At 37.3% G+C, this 23,626-nt stretch overlaps 1 protein-coding gene across 3 annotated transcripts in view; it reads right to left on the bottom strand.

Annotated features, from left to right (window-relative positions):
* MIB1 (MIB E3 ubiquitin protein ligase 1) overlaps positions 1 to 23,626 on the bottom strand; it is a 72,617-nt gene that overhangs the window by 40,435 nt on the left and 8,556 nt on the right. For all 3 annotated transcript variants that reach the window (XM_052704333.1, XM_052704334.1, XM_052704332.1), the window contains exons 2-11: positions 23,075 to 23,246; positions 19,792 to 19,921; positions 18,135 to 18,239; positions 10,845 to 10,911; positions 7,493 to 7,697; positions 5,590 to 5,773; positions 5,199 to 5,343; positions 3,811 to 3,944; positions 2,735 to 2,842; positions 1,032 to 1,229 (exon numbers count right to left, since the gene is read on the bottom strand). In XM_052704333.1, coding sequence (XP_052560293.1) covers positions 1,032 to 1,229; positions 2,735 to 2,842; positions 3,811 to 3,944; positions 5,199 to 5,343; positions 5,590 to 5,773; positions 7,493 to 7,697; positions 10,845 to 10,911; positions 18,135 to 18,239; positions 19,792 to 19,921; positions 23,075 to 23,246 — 1,448 coding nt within the window. The remainder of the gene's footprint in view (positions 1 to 1,031; positions 1,230 to 2,734; positions 2,843 to 3,810; positions 3,945 to 5,198; positions 5,344 to 5,589; positions 5,774 to 7,492; positions 7,698 to 10,844; positions 10,912 to 18,134; positions 18,240 to 19,791; positions 19,922 to 23,074; positions 23,247 to 23,626) is intronic.

Genomic DNA, 23,626 nt, shown 5'->3' with positions numbered 1-23,626 from the left:
AGAGATATTCACTTTGCCTACCCACAGATCGTTGTATGATGCACATTATCACCCCTGACTAAACTCAAGACAAAAGATTCTTTATTTATCCCAAGTTCAGCAAATACTAAGGAGGGTATGGATGAACACTAGCTGGCTGACAGCTCAGCCTCAGCAAGCTCAAGAGTATACACACAAAGCCAGGTAAAAGCAGACAGACAATCAATATATTAATTAATTTTAAGTTTGCTTTACTTTTGTTACATGAATATACAGTTTTGAAAATTTTACTGCTTTTTGACATGATGGCAAAGCAAGATGGTAGATGTATTACTAACATGTCTTGATTTTATCAGGACATTACAGCTTTTTATTTCTACTGAAAACCTCTTCTGACTTGTTTTACTAATGCACTGCATGAGATTGCATTAAGCTCACGAAGAATATGGATGCTTGCTTGTTTGACAGCAGGTTTCTCCTCTACCTTCTCAACAGGAGGTTCCACTCATATGTCACAGCTTCCACCACATTCATTACAGATAAAATTGCCTGTGTAATTATGGAACTTGAGGCCCCATATATCATGACCTTTTAGATAAAAGTCTGAGCTTTAAAAGAGAATTTGGCTAAACAGTTGTATTGACGATAGGTCAATTCTAGGGGAAAAAAGGTTTCTTTCAATGAAACATTCCACAGTATCAACATCCAAAGAAAAATTCAAAGCTGCAAACAGCTGCAGATTAGATAGAGAAAGAATTTGGAGAAAAAATTAACAATCACAGATAACTACAGTCTGTGAAAATATCAACTAACATGAACTGGCCTGAATAAATCAGGTGCCTTTATCAAGCTTTTTAGAAAACCAATCAATAACAGCATTTCTATTACAGCTGGTCACATTAGGGTAGAAGATGGGAGAGAGAACTTCACAGGGTCTGGTCCTTTCCATCCTATTTTCCGTGATTATTCAATTATCTATACACAGCATCCACACGCTTGAAATGCTAGAGGTAGAATAGATTCACGTTTTAGGTATTTAACGTCTGCATTACCTGGAGACTAGGATGGCAGCCAAAGTCCAGTAAAGTCTTCACAACTTGAAGATGACCTTTGTTGACAGCAATATGAAGCGGAGTCTGCCTCCGTTTGTTGCGAGCGTTCAGATCTGCGCTGCCTCGGTGCAAAACCTCAATCACAGCACCCTCGTCACCAAAGGCCGCGTGATGGACAGCCCTGTCTCCATCTTTATCCTGAGGTAGAAACAATAGTTTAACTCCATACATTTCACACTTCAAGAAGAAATTAAACAGAACCATGAAAATTCCTTTGAAGAAAGGGATATTTGAATGGAACTGAGATTATTTAAACTAATAAAAGAATTGATCAAACCATAAAGGAATAATAGAGAATGAAGAATCTGTGTACAGAAATATGCATTCTACAATATATGATATTCAATGCTATATCACCATCAACAAAAACAAACAAAAACACAATACATCACCCACCCTGTAACTAAGGATAACCTATTCTGTAATCCAGGAACTGCCAAATTCCAAATCATGGAAGAAGACCAGAGAATTGTTCATAGGATTAAGTTACATATATATTAGGGCTTATCATATCTTAACTTTGAGTTTATAAATTGTTTTCCAAAGCAAATTTGGGATTGAAGCTAAAATTAAATGCAAGTTCTGGTTCTATGATGAAGCTTCACAGCATTAAAATTCTGATTCAATTCAGTTTGTCTCAGTTTCATTACTTCATTCTCATATTCTAGGTATATACTATAGTATAAATAATACTATTTAATAATAATAGACAGCTTCTTAAGCTGTCAGTAACAATTTTTTTCTGACAAAATAGAAGCCACTTGAACTCAGAATTAAGCTGAGGTAAGCACAGAGGAGGCAACACCAACAGAACCTTCTTCTGATTGAGATAATGGGAACACTAACAACCCCACCAGATGATTACAAGATGCCTTATCTCAAAGCTGTATAGATAACACTTTGACCTCCCTCTGCAATGCATCTAATCCTTCCTTACACCACTGAAGTATCAGTTCACAATTTGATTAATGCTGCAGCTTGGATCCCACAGTACAGATGAAAAGCAGCTCAGACTAGTTAACAACAATGCAGGGCGTGTACTGCAGTGAAAGTACAGCTTCTACAATGAAGGTGTTTCACAGATTTTAGTCCACAGCAACAAATTACTGCATCAAATTTGTCATTTTCGCCATTTAAGTAGAAAACTTCTACAAAGCAAAGATGTACCAGTGAATATGAAAATTATTTCAGTACCAAGGAATTTATCATTTCATCAGTGATATCAACACAGCATAACTAGCTTTTAAACACAAAGCAGCACATCTTATACTAAACACACAACACTTTGCTACACTGTGTCCAAGAAAAGCAATCAGTATGAAAAGACAGTCTATTCATTTCTCTGCAACCTGGTTACATACCGTTAAAAAAAGTAAAATTTTTCTACACCCTTTGTTACTCTGCTTGTTTTTTTAATAGCTATCTATCAATCAATCAAAAAAGCAAAAAATAGTTAACCTGTCATCAGAAAGAAACATGTTAGAAAGCTTAGAAATATAGTTGCATGTAGTGCAAACTAAAATAAAACCAGAAGAATTTATAAATTATTGCAGGAAAGCAACTCCAATAGATATGCTATTCATGTGCGTAGGTAAGTTTAAAATGTAAGGGTACAAAAAGAATATTTGAAATATTTCATTTACCTCTGCTTCTACATCCACATTCTGTTTCAGAAGCAACTTCAAAATGTCAACATGGCCATTCTGACTAGCTGCTTGCATAGCTGTGTGTCCAGCACACTGTCCATTTACCTGGAAGCAATTAACACTTTGAGATAAATGCACATAGCCCTACGAGACACCGCATACATGCAAGTGTCTTAGAAAACAGAGTATATTACTGAATCAAACACAAGACTAGCAAATGAACTATTTTAGAAAGCTGCCTTTTTGACATCACCTCCTCCTAGGTCTGTGCTATCTTATTTTCACGGCATTAGCTAGATTGAAGGAAAGAAGAAGCATTTATTTCACACATTAAGATCTTAATGACAGCTGGATTAAAAAACGTATACAGATTACCTTTGGACCTCTGTAAAGACAAGCTTTTGAAAATAGGCCTCATAATGATGTCTGTTCCCTGCTCTAAGTTACACTTCATTTTCTAATTTACATCAACAACAAAAGTCAACCTGAACAGAATATCATGCTTTATATAATCTTGAGCTACAAACTAACCCTTGGAATTGATGGAGATTAATCTACTTCCTACAAGGATACCTACTGTTCTAGTGACAAAAAACTCCGACTGTGATTTTGTTTTTCCCGAATCGAGTCCTTAAACATTTTCTGTCTAATTACACAGTAATGTGACTAAACAATTTGGGAAACAGTATCTGGAGAGATTAGGTGATCTACCTTATGAACATAGAGAAAAAAAAAACCACAAAAATCCACTCATCCAAATCTACCCTCCCTCCTCCTATTCTCTAAAAACAAAAGAGGTCTGACACCCTTCACTAATTGTGAGAGTTTAACTCTCTGCCCTGATTCTGGAAGACATAAGACTGAAGACACTTTTATTCACAGCAGACAGCATAACAAAACTTGTCCACTGAAACAGGGTATTAAGCAGCATTTCAGACATCCCTCTGCACAATTCAAAGGAAAACAAACGGGAGATGATGCACTGGAACAAGGCATATTACTTCTATGCAAGCATGCTACTGATTGGCTAAGGACATCTATACCATTAGCATTACAAGACCCCTGTAACTCACATCCACATCTGGTCTCTTTAGCAGATCTTCCACTTTAGCAACATCTCCATTGGCAGCAGCTTTAACCAATTCTTCATTGAGATCTCCAGATTCTTGGGTTTCAAATAATTTCTTCAATAGCTGGGACAGTCTCTCTACATTTATTAAACAGATCACAGTTAAGACTACAATTCTAGCCACAAAAGAACAGGAAAAACAACAGCAAAGATTGTCACAATTCTAAAGACATGTAACTAGTAACACACAAACCACCTTTAAATTATTATAGGGTTCTCAATAAATCCGGAATCCTGATCCCCTTAAATAGCTGAGACAGTCACATCAAGTATTTCAGAACAGAAGGGTTTTTTTTTAAACCACAAATAGCTTATCTACCACAAAATACAGAAAGGAGGGGGAGCAGGTAAAAATACAGATTGACATGTTGATGTACCAGGATTCTTAGTCTTCTATCTTAACTTTGTCAAATTCCTGCCTTCTATTATCATAGTCACTGTGTGTCTTTTTTCTATTTTATTTCCTTTTTTGGAGAAAATTCACTGTATCTATGCTCACAATCCCTATGAAAAAGTCTAAAAGCCTATGTATAAATATTTCTTGACAATGTAAATATGTGAATGGGGGAAAAAAAAAAAAAAACAATTAGCTATAACAAAGAAGAAAAAAGACATTTTAGTACAACCGATTAATGAAACTGTCAATAGAACACAAAACATGTACTGGATAATCTTCCTGCCATCAGTATTAGATGAACACTAACACTTTAGGACAAGGTGGAATGGTTTTAGATTGAGACAGGGGAGGTTTAGGTTAGATATTAGGAGGAAGTTTTTCACACAGAGGGTGGTGACGCACTGGAACAGGTTGCCCAAGGAGGCTGTGGATGCCCCATCCCTGGAGGCATTCAAGGCCAGGCTGGATGTGGCTCTGGGCAGCCTGGTCTGCTGGTTGGTGACCCTGCACATAGCAGGGGGTTGAAACTGGATGATCTTTGGGGTCCTTTTCAACCCAGGCCATTCTACAATTCTATGAACGTGAGCAGGTTCAACAGAAATGAAATGTACTTATGTAGCCTATAAAAAAATTCCCACTATGATTAGCCAAAGTATATTTGATCATCCCTTCTTACCACTCCAGCTTTAAAGCCTTCAGTGCTGGTCTCCAAAGATATACTTGCAGTGTAGCCAAAGAGAATCGCATATTTGATTTTGCGTCTATCCAGATAACAACTATAAACAACTCCATGCCTACTGCAAGCTTCCCCTTTCATCTCCCCATGAAGAGTAATATTGGAGTAGCCAAACATCAAGCCTTGAGTTTTATTAACCTTACATACCAAGCTCTGTACCAGTATTTAACAATTCTGTGATTAACACAAGTACACTTACCACCAGATGCATTACTTATAGCAGATCCTGCTGATGCCACCTTTGAGACAGCTGCTGGATTATATGTCCAAGATGTCCCACAAACCTCTACCTTTAAGTCACTGTCTGAATAAATCTGCTGGACACGACCAACTTTACCTAAAGTCTGCAGGGAAGGAAACATCTTAAGTAAATACACTACGAATAAAGTAGTTAGATATCTGAACATTACAGAAAACAATTTTTATCAAATCAGTTGTATAATAATTCAGTTACTAATCCTAAATTTCATCAGGCTATTGTTTGGTTAAATATTCTTTCTCTGACACTTTCATGGCCTCCAGGTATTATTAACAATCATAACCAGAAATATAAGTTTAATCACCCTGAGTCCAAACATACAGCAACTTACAGGAAGCATTGCTTCAGCCCACTCTCCATGACCTCTCTGAAGAAGCTTGATTCGCTCCAAATCATAGCACACTTGAACAAGGTCACCCACTTGAAACTGAGAAGTACCTCCTTCTGCACCTTGAGCAGCATCTCCACTTCGGACAACGTTGGCTTTGGTGAGAACAGCTGGATTAAATGTCCACCTAGACAAAGAATCATTTGAAGTAGGTTTTAAACTTGGGAAGTGAAATGAATGTTTAAAAAAAATGTTAATAAATAAACTGAATATAAATAAACTGAATAAGGTTCTGCTTGTATGCCTAAACCTTCCCGTAAATTGATGCTGCAGCACATGTTGTTAACTGCTTCTTGCCCAGATGAGTGAATGTGGCTCATCAGTTGAATACTGCCATCCTCAGAGATGTAAATTACTGAAGCAAAGAAGAAATGTCTCACAAGCTAACAGCTCATGACAATGTAATATTCTTGAAAGTAGTTTTTTTAATTATTATTATTATTCTAGGGCAAGAAGGAGCCAAATTGGAATGGGAAAGATTGAGTTGTCTCACAAACGACTGTACTGTCAAGAAACAACAAGGGAAGAACTCTGGATGTTGCTCCTCCTCTCCAAAGTCAGAAGATGCTATATGAAACTATAAAAAGATTCTCCAATCAAATGCATGGTCAAGATGCACCTGAATTTGAAATGAGCTATCCTATTTTTCCACTATCAATTTTATTGTTTTACAAAAATTTAGCTGTTTTTATGCCTGATTATATTCCAGTATTTAAATAAGGTTGTCTGCGCTTTACATGTAATTTGTTCCGGGATTGACTTGCATTCAACTGTTCGATCTGGTCGAGAAGCATCAGGTGACTGATGAAAGTCAAGGAAAAAAGAAACCACAATATAGATTAGCTCCTCTGATTGCCTCTATAGCCACAATTATCAGACAAAATGGTACTTGCATCCCTATGGCTCCTATTAGTTGAGAAAAAAGATTTTTGCATTACTTCGCAATATTAACAAGCAATATCCAGAGGAAAAGCCTGAATACATTGACACTAATCTTGATAGATATTAATCTTGATACTTTTTTTTTTTTGTAAGTAGATTAGAGTGGTGAGCAATCACTAACCACATGAGTTCATCAAGCGCAATGATTCTTAGCTCCTTTGGGACAAATTAAATAGGTCAGTCTCCAGGCAGAACTGAAATAATGATCTACTCATTGGCTGGTTTTTAAAGAGAAAACCAGTACCTGTAAGCAAAATGACAAAACCATTTGGACATAATAGCTCATATCTATCAGTACAGCTGTGTTTGAAGCCTGTTAGCATCAAAGCAGCTAACAGAACATGAAATATGGCTTGAACTAAGTGGTTTTGGCAACAAGTTCCCCAACACTTCCTATTCCTGCTTCACATCTACCCAAACTAATACCCCATTGATTAAAAAAAAAAAAAAAGCTAGGTACAGATAAAGTCAATGTATCTAGACTATTAGATGAGATTCCCAACAAGGACATTCATCACCAATTCTCTTAACCTGTTTTCCTGAAACTCCACATTGCACTGCTCTTATCATTCTCTCTGAAACCATGAGGTACTTCATAATAATAAAAAAACAAGTACTGTGTAAAACACAACATTTCAGAAATAAGGTATTCCACAACTTCATTATTTTGGACTCAACCTTTTTCTAAGTGTGAAAGGCAACAAATCTGTCCTACTACAGCTTTTAATCCTTTGAGTTCAGAGAGCTTATATAAGCCCTCATTACATATTGCAAAAGAAATATAAAAATCCTCAGAGATATCTTAATATACACACAAGCAGAACAGAACCTCTCTGGCAGTAACTGATCACACGTGCCAAAAGCAAAGTTTGTGATTATGAACATCAGAGACTATAAAACAAACCTGTTGCCACTTGGATATTGTACCACAATGTCATGATCCTCATCAATGCCACAAACTGTTCCAGTTGTTGTTAAGGTTTCAAACATGCCATCAGTCCATCCTCCATGACCATGCTGCAAAGACTGTACAATTTCCAAATCAAGGTCAATGTTTACAAGGTCACCAATTTGTAGACCACCAGGATTTCTGTTACCATTTTGTTCACCTAAAATAGAAAATAAAAGGTGTTTACATGACCACAGTAATTTTCCAAGCAATCTGAAAAAGATTTCTGACACAGCTGATAACCATGAGGCCCCGTATCTACAAAACTGTGGTGGTCAAGAGCTAAAACAAATACAAACAGGTTAAAAACGCTGAATCTCTGGGTATTAAATCTATTCTTCTTGAGGTTTCAAGGCAAGTAAAAAAGGTGGTAAATACTAAGTCCTTCTTCCACTGTGGCGTCTAACCAAGATGTAATAGCTATCATATGGTGCTAGACATATCAAAATGTCTAGTTCTGATAGTTTTGAGGTAATCACATACAAAGTGCCACCTAACCATTCATAGATTGAAAGACCAGCAAAATGCTTATAGAAGGTGGTTTTGAATTCAGTCAGCCCATGAATGCCAAAAAAGAACTGGCAAAAGACTATCTCCAGAATGATGAATAATGGAAGTGTCTTTAGTGGTCTAAGTGACTACAAAAAAGGAAACTTGCAAATCTGGGGGCAAAAAACCTCCACCATGGACAATGCTTGCTTTCAAAAGACATAATTACAAGAAGTCAACAGCTGATGGAAAAGAGCATACATCCACACACCTCAAACTGCGGTAACTGATGAGAGAAGAAAGTTGTACAACTGTTCACTGATTGAAACAGAGGATGCTATCTGCTGCCATCCACAGAATAGCAGAGTGACAACCACAGAACTCATGTACATTGAGTTCAGCGACAATATTGGTTGCATAGGAGAGGATCAGCAGAATTCCTTTAACAATACTGCTGCCTAGGCAAGAGTCAATATGAGAAAGGGTCCTCATGCTGTAATAGTAAGTAGAAAAAAACAGTCTGACACAGAGACAAAAAACATTCTTTGGAAGGAGACCAATTCCAGAGATCGAAACCCACACCAGATGTAGTCCTGCAATTGGCAATGCTAGTAATTCTGCAGAGGACAGAATGGCCAAGAAAAGACTTGATACTACTGAAGAAGAAATTGCTGTGGAAGGAAGCACGCTTGTGAATAGATGCTCATGTTCAATGAACTTTGATTTCTACAACCACCCATGTTGTCACAGTGACTTGTTTCTGTTCTAGTCTTTGTTTAAAAGACACGTACATAGAACTCTACAGTCTGCATCCTTTACCTTTGGGGAAAAAAAAACAACAACACAGGAGATGGTAAACAGCCATGCAAAGGACAATTAAGTTAAAGAATATTTCTTCAGAAAAACTGCCAATATGGAACTTCGTAGATAGAAAATTATTCAATAGAAGGCATTACAAACATCGCAGAGACAGCCCTGATTAGACAGAGAAGCCTAAGCAAGAAGAGAAAAAAAACAGCAAAACAGTAAAAATGGCAGAGAGTTCTAGAAGTGTTAATTAGAGAATGTGATCTTTGGAGGCTATATGGTCCGAGCTCTTTGTGTAAGCTCTGAAATAATCCATCCTGTTTTCTGCTAAAACAGAGCTAAAAGCACATTTTGTCTGTGTTGCCTCACCACTTCTGGTAAGAGGGAGATAAACATGTTCTATTTCCTAACACAGCCCAGTACCCAGTTTGCTTTATTTGCAAATAAATGACGGCATGCTGCCATTAATTTAGTATTCACGTCAGCACCCAGGTCTTCCTCATCAAGGCTCCCCAGTTTCCAGTTTGTTCTGATATATGGGGTTATACCAACAAGCGTGCAAAATTCCATTCAAATTCCACAAGGTCTCCATTTACTGAATTTCTTGCTCACTCAAGGTTCTCCTGAGTAAGTCCTGACTTTCAGCGACACTGTTCTTTCAACTTCTTGTCAACCGCAGATTTTCTGGGACTGCATCCTGCCTCATCACAAAGGTCACCAGTGAGGCACAAAATAAAATCAGTAGAAAGCATACTTTTAAAGCTAGAATCACAATGAATACAGGCTGTGCATAAGAACCTATGTTTACCTGTGTAATAAAGAATTTATTTTTATATCCCTATTCATGTCTGACTAAAGAGACAAAATTAATTTTAAGTATACAGAAAAAAACACAAAGTTCAGAGTGCTTCATCTTTTTTCTTCCACATAATTTCTCTACATGACAGCACATAGCCAAGTGGTGACTTGTTCTTTTCTAACCAAGACAGACCCTCACTGTTTTCACCTTTTCACCGACTGTCTAAAAGAACAGACATTGAAGGTAATACTTTAGTTTAATTCCTGCTGCAAATCCTTAAGACTAGCAAACAGAATTCTCATTACTTTAAAAAAGTCAATATCACCAATGTTTTTTGGTTTTTGTGGTTTTTTTTTTTTTTTTTTTTTTTTTTTTTTTTTAATGCACTGAAGTATAACTAATTGAAGAAGAAAAGCACAGTTTTCTGTAGCCTCCCATTTTATGACCAAGTTTTTTTTTACCAAGGAAATACATATTAAGATAGAGGAATTCCTACTCAGTAATCCATGAACTTATTCCAATTTGTCCATATTTCAGAAAACACAACATTTGGCAATTATTTTTACAGTACACTCTGCTATGCCTACAGCCCAGCTAGGGCACTAAAAATAAGTCAGTGCAAGAGTAGATAGGGGAAACTTCAACCAAGATTTCAGAACAAGTACTACTTACTAGTATAAAGTAATAGGGTGAATTATACATTCAAATAACCCTGCTTACGTATACATCAACTCTGTTAACATACACTTTTCTAAACATACCTGATTATTTAGAAGTGACTTGGGCACAAGAACAGGCTGCTCAGGGAGGTGGTGAAGTCACCATCCCTGGAGGTGTCCAAGAAACATTTAGATGTGGTACTAAAGGACATGGTTCAGTAGGGAATATTGGTAGCAGGGGACAATTGGATTGGATGATCCTCTTTTTCAACCTTGATGATTCTATAATTCTAAGTCTTTGTAAGAATGCATAGATACTTGGCTCCCTAGAAGTAGTGCCCAATGTGATTTCAACGCTTAACAGTACTCTCACATTCACTTGGCACACTGACATCAAATACACTGCGGAAAGAGAAATCTACTATTAACACAGAAATGCTACCATTTACATTCACTGTAACGGGCTGTAATTTTAGATTAAATTTGAAAAGAGAAAACAACACTACATATAATTAATGCAGATCAAGGCAAATTTACTTTGCTTTCAACTCACCTAACACAGGACAATGGTCTCTGTAGAAAGAGCCTCCTTTTGCATCTTGGACGCATTTCAGGTCAGACTAAGGAAAGAGATCAAGACAACTTTAGTCCTTACTGACTGAGTTTTCTGGATAACATCGGTCACTGGAACTAGAATTTAAATATATTTGATTAAGCAGAACTGAAAGTTATGAAAAGTCACTAACCAAAGAAGCTCAAATACTTTCCAAGTTGTCAGCACTGACATCCTCAAGATTTTAGTAACTTTTACCCATATAAAAGGCTGTGAAATACAAGGTATTTTTAACTCCAAAAGGGTGTTAAAATATCATAAGCCTCCTTGGCATTGCTTTATGAAGTTGTCCATAAAAAAGCATACAACTGCAAGCGCAGAAAGAAGCATCTGCAGACAGTGATAATATCACTTAAAACTTACCAGTCCTGCCTCCTCTTCACAACTTTTTTTCTGACAAATATTTTAACAACTTAGAAAATAAAACCTGGCATGCAAATTCTAAAAACCAAAGAATTTCCCATGAAGAATACATGGAATACAAAGATATGAGGTTTTTTTTGTTTTTGTTTCATTATGCTGAGCTAAATATAATCACTTGAAGAGAAACATTCAAAAGCCTAAGCCTCCAGAAAGATCACTTTGTATTATCTGAGGAACAAAACTTTCAAGAGTGATAACCAGCTCCTGTTCAAAAAGCCAGCAGAGTCTCTATAATTCTCCCTTCCTCTAATTCTTTCTATGTGTAACCCTCCATGCCAAAGGGCTACCATCTGGCATTGCTCCTTGAAGAACAATCCTCACTAAACAAAGGGCATTCAGTGTACATGATGAGCTGGGAAGGAGATGGGGTGCTGTCTGTAAACATGTCAGAATATTCTAAGGGAAGGGGGAAGGAAATAAAGGGGACAGGTGGTGGCTGCGATGTAACCAATCAAAACTAAACAAATGTTGTTTTTATAAATAACTATTTTTCCTCCACACTCTGTGTTTATTAACTGGCAAAAGCATTATCATGAACTCTCAAGTCATCCACATCACCAAGTCACTGCTGGCCACACAACTGCCCTCAGTGACTTGAAACTGCTAAGCATCTAGAAACAGAGAACCCAGAGTACACCTGTACTTATGAAGAATGCACTGCCACATTCTGAAAAGCCATTAGAAACAGGCAGATCGAAATAATGACATACAGCTACACCTCATGGGCAGCAATAAAGCAGAGGGGCTCAGCCGGCTGCAGTGGCGTGCTGCCACCCAGCGGGCAGGCCGGCCCTCCGCTGGGCCGAGAACAAAGGGCTGCTAACCGTCCCAGCGTACCAGATGGCAAGCTAGTGAACGCCCACGGGGCCCTAAATGAGCCGGGCAGCACTCAGTCTCATCCCCTGAATGCAGACTCCCATGTCAGGCAGCAAGCAGGTGGCTGCACGTGAGCCAACGGGAGCAGATGGGAGGGTGCTGCTCCTGTTCCCTTCTGAGCACCGAGCAGAAAGGTCCCGAACATTTCTTCCTGCAGACAGGTAAAGTTTGGGTGCATTACAGCCAGAATTAACGTACAGAGAAGAGATGGCTAAAAGCTCACTGCAGAAAAAGAGACTACGTACACTCTTGAAACAGTAATTCTCAGGAAGCAGCCTGAAATACCTTGAGTTTCACAGGATAACACAAAAGCCTACCTACCCGTTCTCTCTTACTGGCCAGCCTGGGGCATGTTATTTCTGGAGTATAACAGTACACATACTTGGGTGTAGCTATAACAGTAAACTGCAGCTTACTGGTCAGACTCAGCTTCACAATTGCCTTCATTCCAGCAACATTGTGCAGTCAATCTAACTACCACACAAAAGCAAAGTAACGTGATTATTTTTCCACATAAGCCTCCGCCAAAGAAAGGTGAAGGAATCAAACACAACATACTCAAAGTTGAGGTACTGACAGAGATTAGGACAGTAAAACTAACTGATACACCCTGTATTTACAGCAAAGAGTTCCTTCCACAACAACCAAGCCTAAAAAGAACTCCACGAGCTGTAAGACAGGAAATTGTACTTATTCTAACTCACTATCAGAAAAACTGATTGAGTAACTATGAATCTCCTCAAACAAACTAGCTCCTATTTTTACCAAAGCCAAAAAACATGCTGTCTTCTGCTGAAGTAGTTTGACTTGAAAAGCAAGCGGTACAAAGGCATCCTCCTCTCAGGACTGTGAGGGAGAAAGAAGGCCCCTAACGAGGATGGGGCTTAAGCACACTCAAGCCTGGCCGCAGCACACTCACATTCCAAGTACATTTCAACTGCTAGCTCCTCTCCTCACTTGAAAAGCTCTGCTGTACTGTTGTTCACTTGACTCCACCCAGATTTTCAGATGTCCTAAGAGCACAAGTCTTACAAGTGGATCATTCAGAGATGACAAATACAAGTACAAAATACCAAGTATACCAAAACCCAGGAATTTTAGTATACTTAGAATAGAGACAAAAACCCCAGTCAAGAAGAAAACGGCTAAAATGAATATGCAATAAATTTTAGCACAACACAGCAAGACTTCAAGTAACAGTTGATGCTTTCAGGCAGCGAGTATGAACAGTTTCTGCCTAGAGTAATTATCATTCGTAGCATCTTGCCTCCTTCACTTTGCCAAAAAACCCTTTGAGTTCTAGGAGTATATGAATTATATAAAGATCATGACCTGATGAACCAAATACGAAATACAGAGAACGGCTTACTTGACTTACTATCCAATTATGCCACCGAAAAAACAACAGCATCAACATTATAAAATCTTCAGGGAATAAAAAAAAAAAAGTGCATGACAGCAATGTCAACAGTGCTGGCAGATGGTGTAAGAGGGCCATCATTCCTGACCTTGACGAGTAAAACTATGCTGAAGGAGCAGCTGCTTACTGGAATAATTCATTTATTCTGATCAACATGGGTGTCCAGCCACTCCAATGAGGGACACAAGTCTACAGAAGTAAGGAGACAAGGCAATGATGCTAAGAAAAAACGTTTGTACCAGATGCACTGAAATAAGTGCCTACACTAGCAGTAAATACTAGAGAAATTTCTACTGATCTGACAGTTATTCCAACCAATACTGTACCCCAGGTACAGGCATCTGAGAAAGGTAGCAGTGAACACACTACAAATATCTGTTTAAGTCTTCAATCTGAGGATAAAGAAGTGTGCCCTCACAGGGAAAATGAAGGACAATGTATGCTGCATTGTCACCAGACTGCACAAATCCTGGACTGGACAAGGGACTGGACAAATCCTAGTTTTAGCTAAAAGTTTTAAGGAACACATTATTTCAAATCTAATGAATTTAAATAGTTCAGTTCCAAAGAGCTAATAGTAGCAAAAGCAATAAAAGCAGAAACTCGAAGACAGCAGAGAAAGTAACTGAAATCATAAGGTGCTAACAGCAGCCTCTTGCAGTGGAAATTAGACTGCAGACAATATCTGCGTGAATAGCTTACAATCTGTCTACTGATTATAAGTACATATAAAAACTTCCCACATCAAACTCTCTCTTTTCTAAAGGTGGCTGCTTTAAATTCATGATTGTCTTGCTTGTAGGTTTATATAGCAAATAACAAAATTGGACAAGCGCATCTCTGCTTAAGGAAAATAAGTTCTAAACAACTCAGTTACAGAGAGATGAAGAACTGGGCTTCATTGAAACTACAGGAGAATGAAGAGAAGTAAGGCCACACAAAGAGTAGCAAAACAAAATTCACTGACAAATAAAAAAAAAAAACATAAATACTGCACTCCTCCCACTATTCAAAAACAACTACCCCTACTTTCTGAATGACAACGTTTGCCAGTACAGAAGAAGTCACTTGTAATAACAATAGAAATCAGTACCTCTTGGGCTTCCGAGCCATGTTCCAGGCAAATTCATGGATTAGGACAAAACTTTGTCTTAGAGCAATTCCACAGCTGCTCATGAGCCAGAAGCTTGTTAATCCTCCTGAAATCCCTCATTTTTCGGGTACAGGGGACAAGATCAAGGACTAGGCAGCTGAAGATCTGACTTGCATTCTGTGTCATAACTTCACAAGAAAGTGTATTTCTATATAGTTTGTAACACTTGCCTGCAAAGCACAGCATGGCAAGAGATCTACCTTGGTTTTGTTTTGTTTTTTTTTTATTGTGTGTTAATAAACCACTCTAATTACTGAAATTACTCTAGTGTAATTCCAAGGATTATCTTTTAAAGGTAACCTCTCAAAAAGTAATGACCAGATAGTAAGTATCAAACAGGATGAGAAACAAAGTTTAAAATAACATCAAAACACCAGGACAATAAATCCTCCTGGTTTCCCTTATGTACGCAACTATATAGACTTTTGTGAGAAAAAAAGTACACAAACACAGACGGCTTACAGATGACTGTGACAAGGATGGATGAGAACTACAGTTACTTCTTTCAGAAGCTCCATAGATGAAAGGAGATCCTTCATCATGAAAAACAAGAGGAGGTTAATCATAGCGGAAAAGGCAAGTGGTCAGAGCAAAGAAATTTAATAGCACAGAAATAATTCCTAAATAATTAAATAGATTTAGGGCATGCTTGCTGGTGGAACCATTTTCTGAAGTTTTTCTAGCAAAATCAATCTACTGAACACCAACAGATTTACAGTTTTACATCCTTAGGTGCTTAATATGAAGAAATGAAAACTATAAACAAGCTCAAAAACCTAAATCACAGTGTTCTCATTTGATTCTCTAATTCCATGCAGCATAATCCTTTTTATTGCAGAGGGCTGTGTTCACACACTCTTTAAATATGAAAACATGGTTAACAGCTTGGTCTGGCCCTAAATTCTGAATACATAGACCGTATGAAGTGCAAGTGCTGCTGATAATCACATTAGTCCACAGTACTTCATTCCTCCTATGGATATAACAAACGTGTTATTCAGCCCTGCAGCACCATAAAACCAGATTTTATTTCGGGGACTCATTCTGCATCACGATGGCAGCAGAAACTCTTAGATTTCATAAAGAAATACAGGATGCACCCCTCAACCACTTCATACGTAAACACGACCACAGCAAACTCTATTAAAAACTGTAAAAACTGTAAGGATTTGACTGCAAATAAATGGAAATTCTCAGGCAGCACCTGCTGTCCTAGTAGCCAATCCCTGTCTCTCCCACAGAAAAGCTGGCAAGGCAGATAGATTCATTTTGAGAACCAGACACAGCCTGTCAGCTATCAATAAGCAATCCTGACTTACAATAATAAGCTGCATTTCTTTAATCAGCTTCATTTGTGTCTGAGTCAAGTGTTATTCATTTGCAAGTACTGCTCTCTCCCAGCTGTATTTACATGGACATACACTCTGCATATTGTTTCCACACTCTCAAGACATTTTTAATCAATCCTTAAGTCCCTAGACAAGTTTGCCCCAACTATATATGAGCTGACAGTATATAAGCAAGCTTTTTATAATAGAGCATCAATACTAGAAATAGCCATAATTCAATGCACAAATTGGCACACAACTCATCAGTTATAAAACGCATTTTTATGTGTATCACAGATACCCAAGAGCCCACTCTGTCTGAGGGGAAAATTGTTTTCATTAGAAGTACTCGATGAAGACAAAAGTAACACAGAGTTGGACTGCAATCAGGTAAGCACTACCTACAAAGCCTCAAATTATCTTTGATACGCACATATAGATACCAATATATACTACATTACTCTTTATATGTTATGGGTATTTATGGCATTTCATGAACAATTTAAAAGATTTTTTGTTAATTATTAACTTGATGGATCAAACATCTCTATTTGTACATAGTTCAGGGGGAAGGTAAGCGTTTACTTATCTGTTCAGCTCACAGCCATTGAAGCAGGTAAGTATTTTAGAAATATTTAACACTTCCTCATGCAAGAAGTTTGCCAACGAATACAGGTGGATTTACAAATAAGTTATTCCCTTAATAACAAAAATTGTTTATTTCAGAACAGAGTACAGCTTATCTTAACACACTTTTTCTGTTGTCAAAAGGAACATTTAATGATTCCAGAGCATTATATCCCCTATCAGGCAGTCCATACATTTTAACTCAAGAACTCTGAAATTGCAAAAAATAAAAAACATTAAAATCACTTGAACTCTGTCTGTCTTTACTTCAGTAATTAAAATTCTTTTCCACGTCACAATCAAATATTCCTATAACTATTCTTCCCTTCTGCTAGCATATTAGAAATGTTCTTTAAAAATTGGGGTCCAGGAAAGATGTCACTCGATAATAACTTGTATTTTATGCTTAGCATCTACCTGTTTCAGATTACTGACAAATTAGTACATAAGCTTTCCAAAATATGCATCAGAAAAGCTGACCTGCACCACAGATATTTACTCTTTCTAAATCCAACATTAAAATATGTATTTACTGCTAACATCGCATTAATTTCTGGTTTCATTCTAAATTTTATTTCAAATAAGACTATAAGGCAAGCAGGTTATGTTACTCTCCAAAAAGAAGCAAACTGGTCATTCAGATTTTATTACTGATACGTATCTGACAAAATGACACCTTAATGTTAACGTGGCTTTCCTCTGCCTTATCAAACAAAAATCATGCAAAGAAAATGTTAATTAAGCTGTTATAAGAAGCTGATAATCAAAGTAACCTTTCCCTGACCCACATTAGGATATGAAAACCCAGCAACAGAAGGCACTTAGGCTAAAATCTAACCTATCTTCTCTCTAAAGCTGCAGTAGGAGCTGTAGAAGTTCAGAAGTGAAAAACCTTTGGCTAAAACAAATACAGGTAATGTAATTCTACATCTCCCCAGTGCAAAAAATAAAAAATAAAAAATTGCTCACAAGAGGATTCTGAACATTTCTTATAGCTTAAAACCTGCAAATCTTGCAGTAATCAGACTAAAATTTGAAGTGAACTTAGGAGTTCAGGAGTTAAAAGCTAAGGTTTAAAAGAAGTTCACAAGAAAGCTTTTTTCCTTTTTGAATTTTAATTTAAGCACATTATTAGCACAACAATCATTGTATGCAACATAAATATTTACTATACACTCAGGCAAAAAGCATCCCAACTTTAAATTACTCACATTTTATGAATTCCCAGATCAGACTTTTTTCCTAATACATATGTATAATCCATACAGCTGTATTCACAATGACCCGGCTAACAGCATGCAAACTGACAAAGGATATTAGAAAAGCAGCAGAATAAAGCTCAAGTTATTCTTGCTACCCTTCCCCCACTAAGCATTTTACCCTTTATCTTCCTTTATGCTTACCATGCCCTCAAAGCCAACTCTGTAAAGGTTTTTAGCACCATTGTCCCAAAGAACGTACGCTGCACTGTGTGGACTTGATGCGCTCCAATCTTGGATTTCAGTTACCTATTTAAAAATAAGAAATCATTGATATAACAAAGATTCAGAAAAACTACTGGAGCTTAAAATCTTATTGATCCCTTCACATAAATAAAACAGCTCTGCATCAAACATTTCTTGTAACTCTTCATAACTGCTATTCGAACCATTCCCTAGGTGTCTTAATAAAATAGTAGTCTGTATATGTACACTATATGTATATGTTCATAGGCCTATTTTTCTTTATATAATATATATATATAGTAGATAACCTTACTAAAGTACAGAACAAAAATTGTATTATGATCCCCTGACAAATTCTTACTAGAAAGTGCTTCAGTAAGGAAAAGAGAATGACAAATTTTGTTTAACCTACATTAGCCAAGTGGCAGAATACTGTGAAGAAACAAGGTTTTATTTACAGAGCCAATCTGTTCAACAACAGGACAAAAGAAGGGAAGTGAAAAGGACTTTCCTTGACGTTTCTGAAATCACGAGGCCATGCAGCAAATTCTCAAAACACTTCTATTACTCAAAGAATTAACTTTCAATTTGCCTTTATGTACCTTTATTTAAAAACTGTTTCTGTTTCCTAGTTTATATCCATCTTGAAAACACTTCACACACAATTCCATTTTATGCATGTCTCACTCATTCTAGTTTAGCCCATAAAATCAACACAAGTACCTTGTTTAGCAAATATCAAAATATCCCACACAATTCAGAGCAAAGGGTAAAGAATCAAGTTGAAAATAAACTATATGTGAATACCTCTTGCTCAAAGATATTTAAATTTATTATTTCCTCTGAATACAATCCAAAATGAAATGCTCAGAAGTCCAAGACTGTCATTAATAATAGCCCATGTATGGTAATAAAAGACATCGTCTATCTTAGTTGCCCTGCTTAAGTTCATACTTAAAACCAACTTTCCTTAGTTCCAGGTAAGTTTAGGTTGTTGCAAATCACAACATCTGCAAGTTTTTCACATCATTCAATGCAATCCAATTCTCCAATCAATTTTTTTTTTTTTTAATTATAAATGGTGTAAAAAAACTCATTATGTCCAGTAATGCAGCATACACAACCAGAACTTGCAAAGTTCTCACTTTAAATTGAGATAGTCTCTATAATAATCTAATGAAAAACAAATCTATGGTGTAAGCACTTAAAACCAAGACAAATGTGATGACTCAGAAGCAATCAGACCACACAGTGCAGTAATGACCAGTAAAGGCTATGCTTGAGAGGTCTATTTTCATACCAGCTCTAGTAATGCTGAGATAAATACACTCAAATCTTAAAGCCTGTCATAGTCAGAACAGCAAAGACAAATATATGGTAGTTTAAAAATTTCACACTGGAACTGTAAAAATGTGAATTTCAATGAACTGGCCATGTTACACACTCCCTCCTTTTTCAAGTGCTTAGGCATTACAGAGTAGGATTCAGAAATGACTAACTATGGTGCTATTTGTACTCTTCAGTTAGAAAGGCCACCAAGCTCATTACATTACTACACAGAAAAGCAACTTTTTATTAAAGACAGTTGTGGGTTTTTGTTTGTTTTTGTTTTTACCTTTCCCCTACGCCCATTGCCACCATCTTGATCTTCCCATTGCCAGTCAACTCCTCGCACCACTCTGGCACCTGCAAAGATTCCTCTTGCTGTAATTTTCTTTGATTTACGGCGAGACTCCAGCAATACCCTGAAGTTATTAAAAACAAGACAAAAAAAAAAAAACACAACCACCCAAGAATGTCAAGATAATAAAGAAAATTCAAGATGAATCTTTGGGAGTGGGAAAAGAGATCATCTTGAATAAAATAACTAAACAAATGCAGATCTCAATATGTGAATCATCAACAAATTTGCAACTTGAACAGCAGCCCACAAGACAAAAAGCTATCATGTTACTAAGTATGTTTTATCATATGCTTAGAACTAGCTTTTAATTCTGCTAATTTCTTCCCCAAGCTTCCCACTACCAAACTGCGATTAGCTGCATACTAGCTGTACTCATATTAAATATGATTAAAATCAGCAAAGAAACAGACTTGAACAACACAATCCTATTTCTCTCTGATGCACACGAGGCATTACATTTCTGCAATTATTCAGAATTATACCAAGTAAAGGAACTAAATTTTTTCCCCTTCCTATGCCTCAGACATTTTTTACATACTACAGATTGCTTATCATGGTAAACGTCATTCGATATATCAGCATTTATTTTTTCAGTCTTGTGTTTGTAATAACAAGCTATTTTCCTAAAGTAAAACTCCTCTCTGCCTCAGACTTAGATGGACATGAAGTACATAAGACCAAACAGAAGAGCTGATGGCCCTAACAACAGAAAAGATACTCTCCTGCATTCTAAGTCATCTGAAAAGCCACCAGTCTGTGTGAAATTTGACTTCTTATTTCATGCCACAACAATGCTGCCAGACAAAAGTATTTTTCAGCTGAAATTTGAATGTTTCCTGACTCCTTCACTCTAACACCCTCCTGCTCAACTTTTAAGATCCAGCAGATGGCAGACAAGAAAAAAGTTAGACTGCTATAATCAGTGCAAAGAACACATGAAAATCTTAGGAATTTGTATCTAAGTAATATTAATTGGCAAAAGATATTAGAAGGATATGTTATTTACAGTAACCTTTTAAAAATCTCAACATCTATGAAATTTTGACAAAAAACATATTACTTCAGTATGCACTTGAATTTGTTGAACCTTCCGAGGTTCACCTGGGCCCACTGCTCGAGCCTCTATCTCCAAAACTATCCTTCACACACCAGAATGGACCCTCAAAAACCAGAGGAAACTTCAGCTAAAAAAAAAAAAAAAAAAAAAAAGAGATTAAAAAGAAAAAAGGTCTGGCAAGCGTGTCTCAAAAGCAATGAAGCAATGAGTTTTGTTTTGGGCTCTTTTTTAGACAGAAGTAAAGTAGACCTGTATTTTGCTACTTAGTCTTTACAAATCATACTAAGCCAGAACTTTCTACTCTTGATTCCAACTTTTAAGACTTGCTCTACACCAGAATACTGTAACTCAGATACTATAGCTCATGCTACTTGGTAACTAGGCACACCAGCATGAATCTCCAAAAAACAGTCGCTACTTTTTGATTAAGCGGTTGGCCTGGGCATTTTTGCCAGAGCTGAACTTCAAGGCAAATGTCTGAGAACATAAACAGAGTCCCTGCAAGATGCTTAATGAGAATTCAGTCTGTGTGCTCCAACCACACCCCTCAACTGTAAAATTGCTGATAGAAGCAAAGTACTGAATCACAGCATACTTGTAAACCTACTTCATCAAGAAAGGAAAAAATGGATTTAAGGAGAGAATACTTTGGAGAGCTACAACACTTAGTTGTTACGCAGTACTTTAATGCAGCTCTTGAAGTATTTAGTATCAGGCAATTACGCTGTTCTCACTTAACCGATATAATTACAGAAAGGGGCTCTGGATCTAAATAAGTAATTTAAAGTCAAAGAATATAAGAACAGGTGTGTGAGAATAAAACAAGTGCCATTTCTATCCCTACAGATATCCCTACTGTAAACAGCCATAAATTTGAGCGTAGGAAGTTCCACACCAATATGCAAAGGAGCTTCTTTACAGTAAGGGTGACAAGGCGCTGGAAGAGGGCCCAGGGAGGTCGTGGAGTCTGCATCTCTGGAGATAGTCAGAAAGTGCCTGGACGCCTACCTGTGCAGCCTGCTGTAGTGGGCCTGCTTTGCAGGGAAACTGGACTATATGATCTCTGGAGGTCCCTTCCAACCCCTACAATTCTGTGATTCTATAGAACTCTAGGAAACTTAGTTAACAGACACTTAAGAAAATAACATAATAAACAGGATGTTGTGTAGAATAACCCTTTGTCATGGTTCTATGTTTTTGTTTTTTCTTATTTCAGCATTCCACATCAAAACATCATGTAGTGTATGGGGCATTGAAGTGTCACTGCCCCAATCCCAGCTACCTATCCCTGTACATTACAGAAGTCACGGGATCTGGCCCTTCCGGGTGGAGGGGCGCTCTCTTGCTGCCTTGCAGTGGGTGCTGGAGGGTGCTTTCCTAGCCGTTCCAAGCTTTTCAGGTTTGAATCGGTCCCGGGAATTCTCTCTCTCATCTCGTCTGATTTATTAATCTCAATTTCAATTAAATTGTATCTATTGTTGTTATCTTGTATTCCAATATTATAGTAAAACAAGTTTTCCTCCATAGATTGTTGCCGCTGTTCTTTTCCTCCCTTCCTTCCCATTTTTTGTGGGACTGGGGTGGGGGGTGGGGGGGCAGAGGCCTGTCGCCCCTGTCACGGACATAGATTGATCTGGTCAACTCCGTGACACCCTTCACAATCTCTCTGCTTTTTGTACTGAATAGTTTAAGGAGTTCAATTTATTTTTTTTTCTTTTGTCTCCAGATCCATCTGTGCCTCATAGCCCACAAGAGAGAAACTCTCCCTCAATCTAATCTGCTTTTTGAACCTAAAGTGACATTCAGATTCAGGAACTCATTGACAAGTCATATTGTGATTATACATTGAGCAAAGATAACAGTCTTTGTTTTAAACCTGCTAATTAATAACACAAGAGCTGGAAGTATACAGCGAGGTTAAAGAAACTGAGTAATTGCATCCAAACTTCTTTCTCTATTCTTCCTAATCTTCCATGTTCTCCAACCTCCAGAGATCTGTTTCATCCTCACAAAGAGGCAGAACCAGTAACAGAATCCAATTCTTAAGACAGTGTTTTATCTAAGCCAAGCTTCAATAACCAAACCTGCAGTTACAGAAGTTCACCACTATTAACTGTTCCTTATTTAATTTCATAGAGGCAAAAAGTTATATTTTACCTTTCACTTCCTGGTGTGGTAATTCTGTAAAAACGATGCCTTAAGTGATGCTTGTCCCCATGATAACAAACTGTGCACAAGTCGTAATTCGTACATTCAGCACATTTCCATCGGATGCCAATGATTGGTTGCTGTCGACACGTGTCACACATAGTGCCATCATGCTTGATACCTGGCAAAAAAAAAAAAAAGTCAACACTGCTGCATCACCATACAGATTTGTAATCACCACTGCAATCTGAAAATATACATTAAGAAGTCAATAAAACCATACAAATGAGGGGAAAGGAGTGACTTCACCTCATATCTCCAGCTGTCAGCCTGTTCCTGAAATGCTCTGTCTTTTTTTTTCACCCTCATCTCTCAAATTCTAAGAGATGCTTCTTTATTGCAGCAATACAAGTACTCAATACAAGATTATCTTAGGAGAATAAAAATGAGGGATCCTTTAACAGGTTAAAAAGCTAGGAAAGTGCATATTGAAACATACAGGATATCTGGAATTTTATTTCTATCAACAAAACAACACAACAAAGACAGCAAAGTTCAACT

Source organism: Tympanuchus pallidicinctus, unplaced genomic scaffold (genome assembly GCF_026119805.1).
Source record: "Tympanuchus pallidicinctus isolate F22 unplaced genomic scaffold, pur_lepc_1.0 scaffold5, whole genome shotgun sequence".
Lineage (NCBI taxonomy): Eukaryota > Metazoa > Chordata > Aves > Galliformes > Phasianidae > Tympanuchus > Tympanuchus pallidicinctus.
This window is presented reverse-complemented; position numbering and strand designations above follow the sequence as displayed.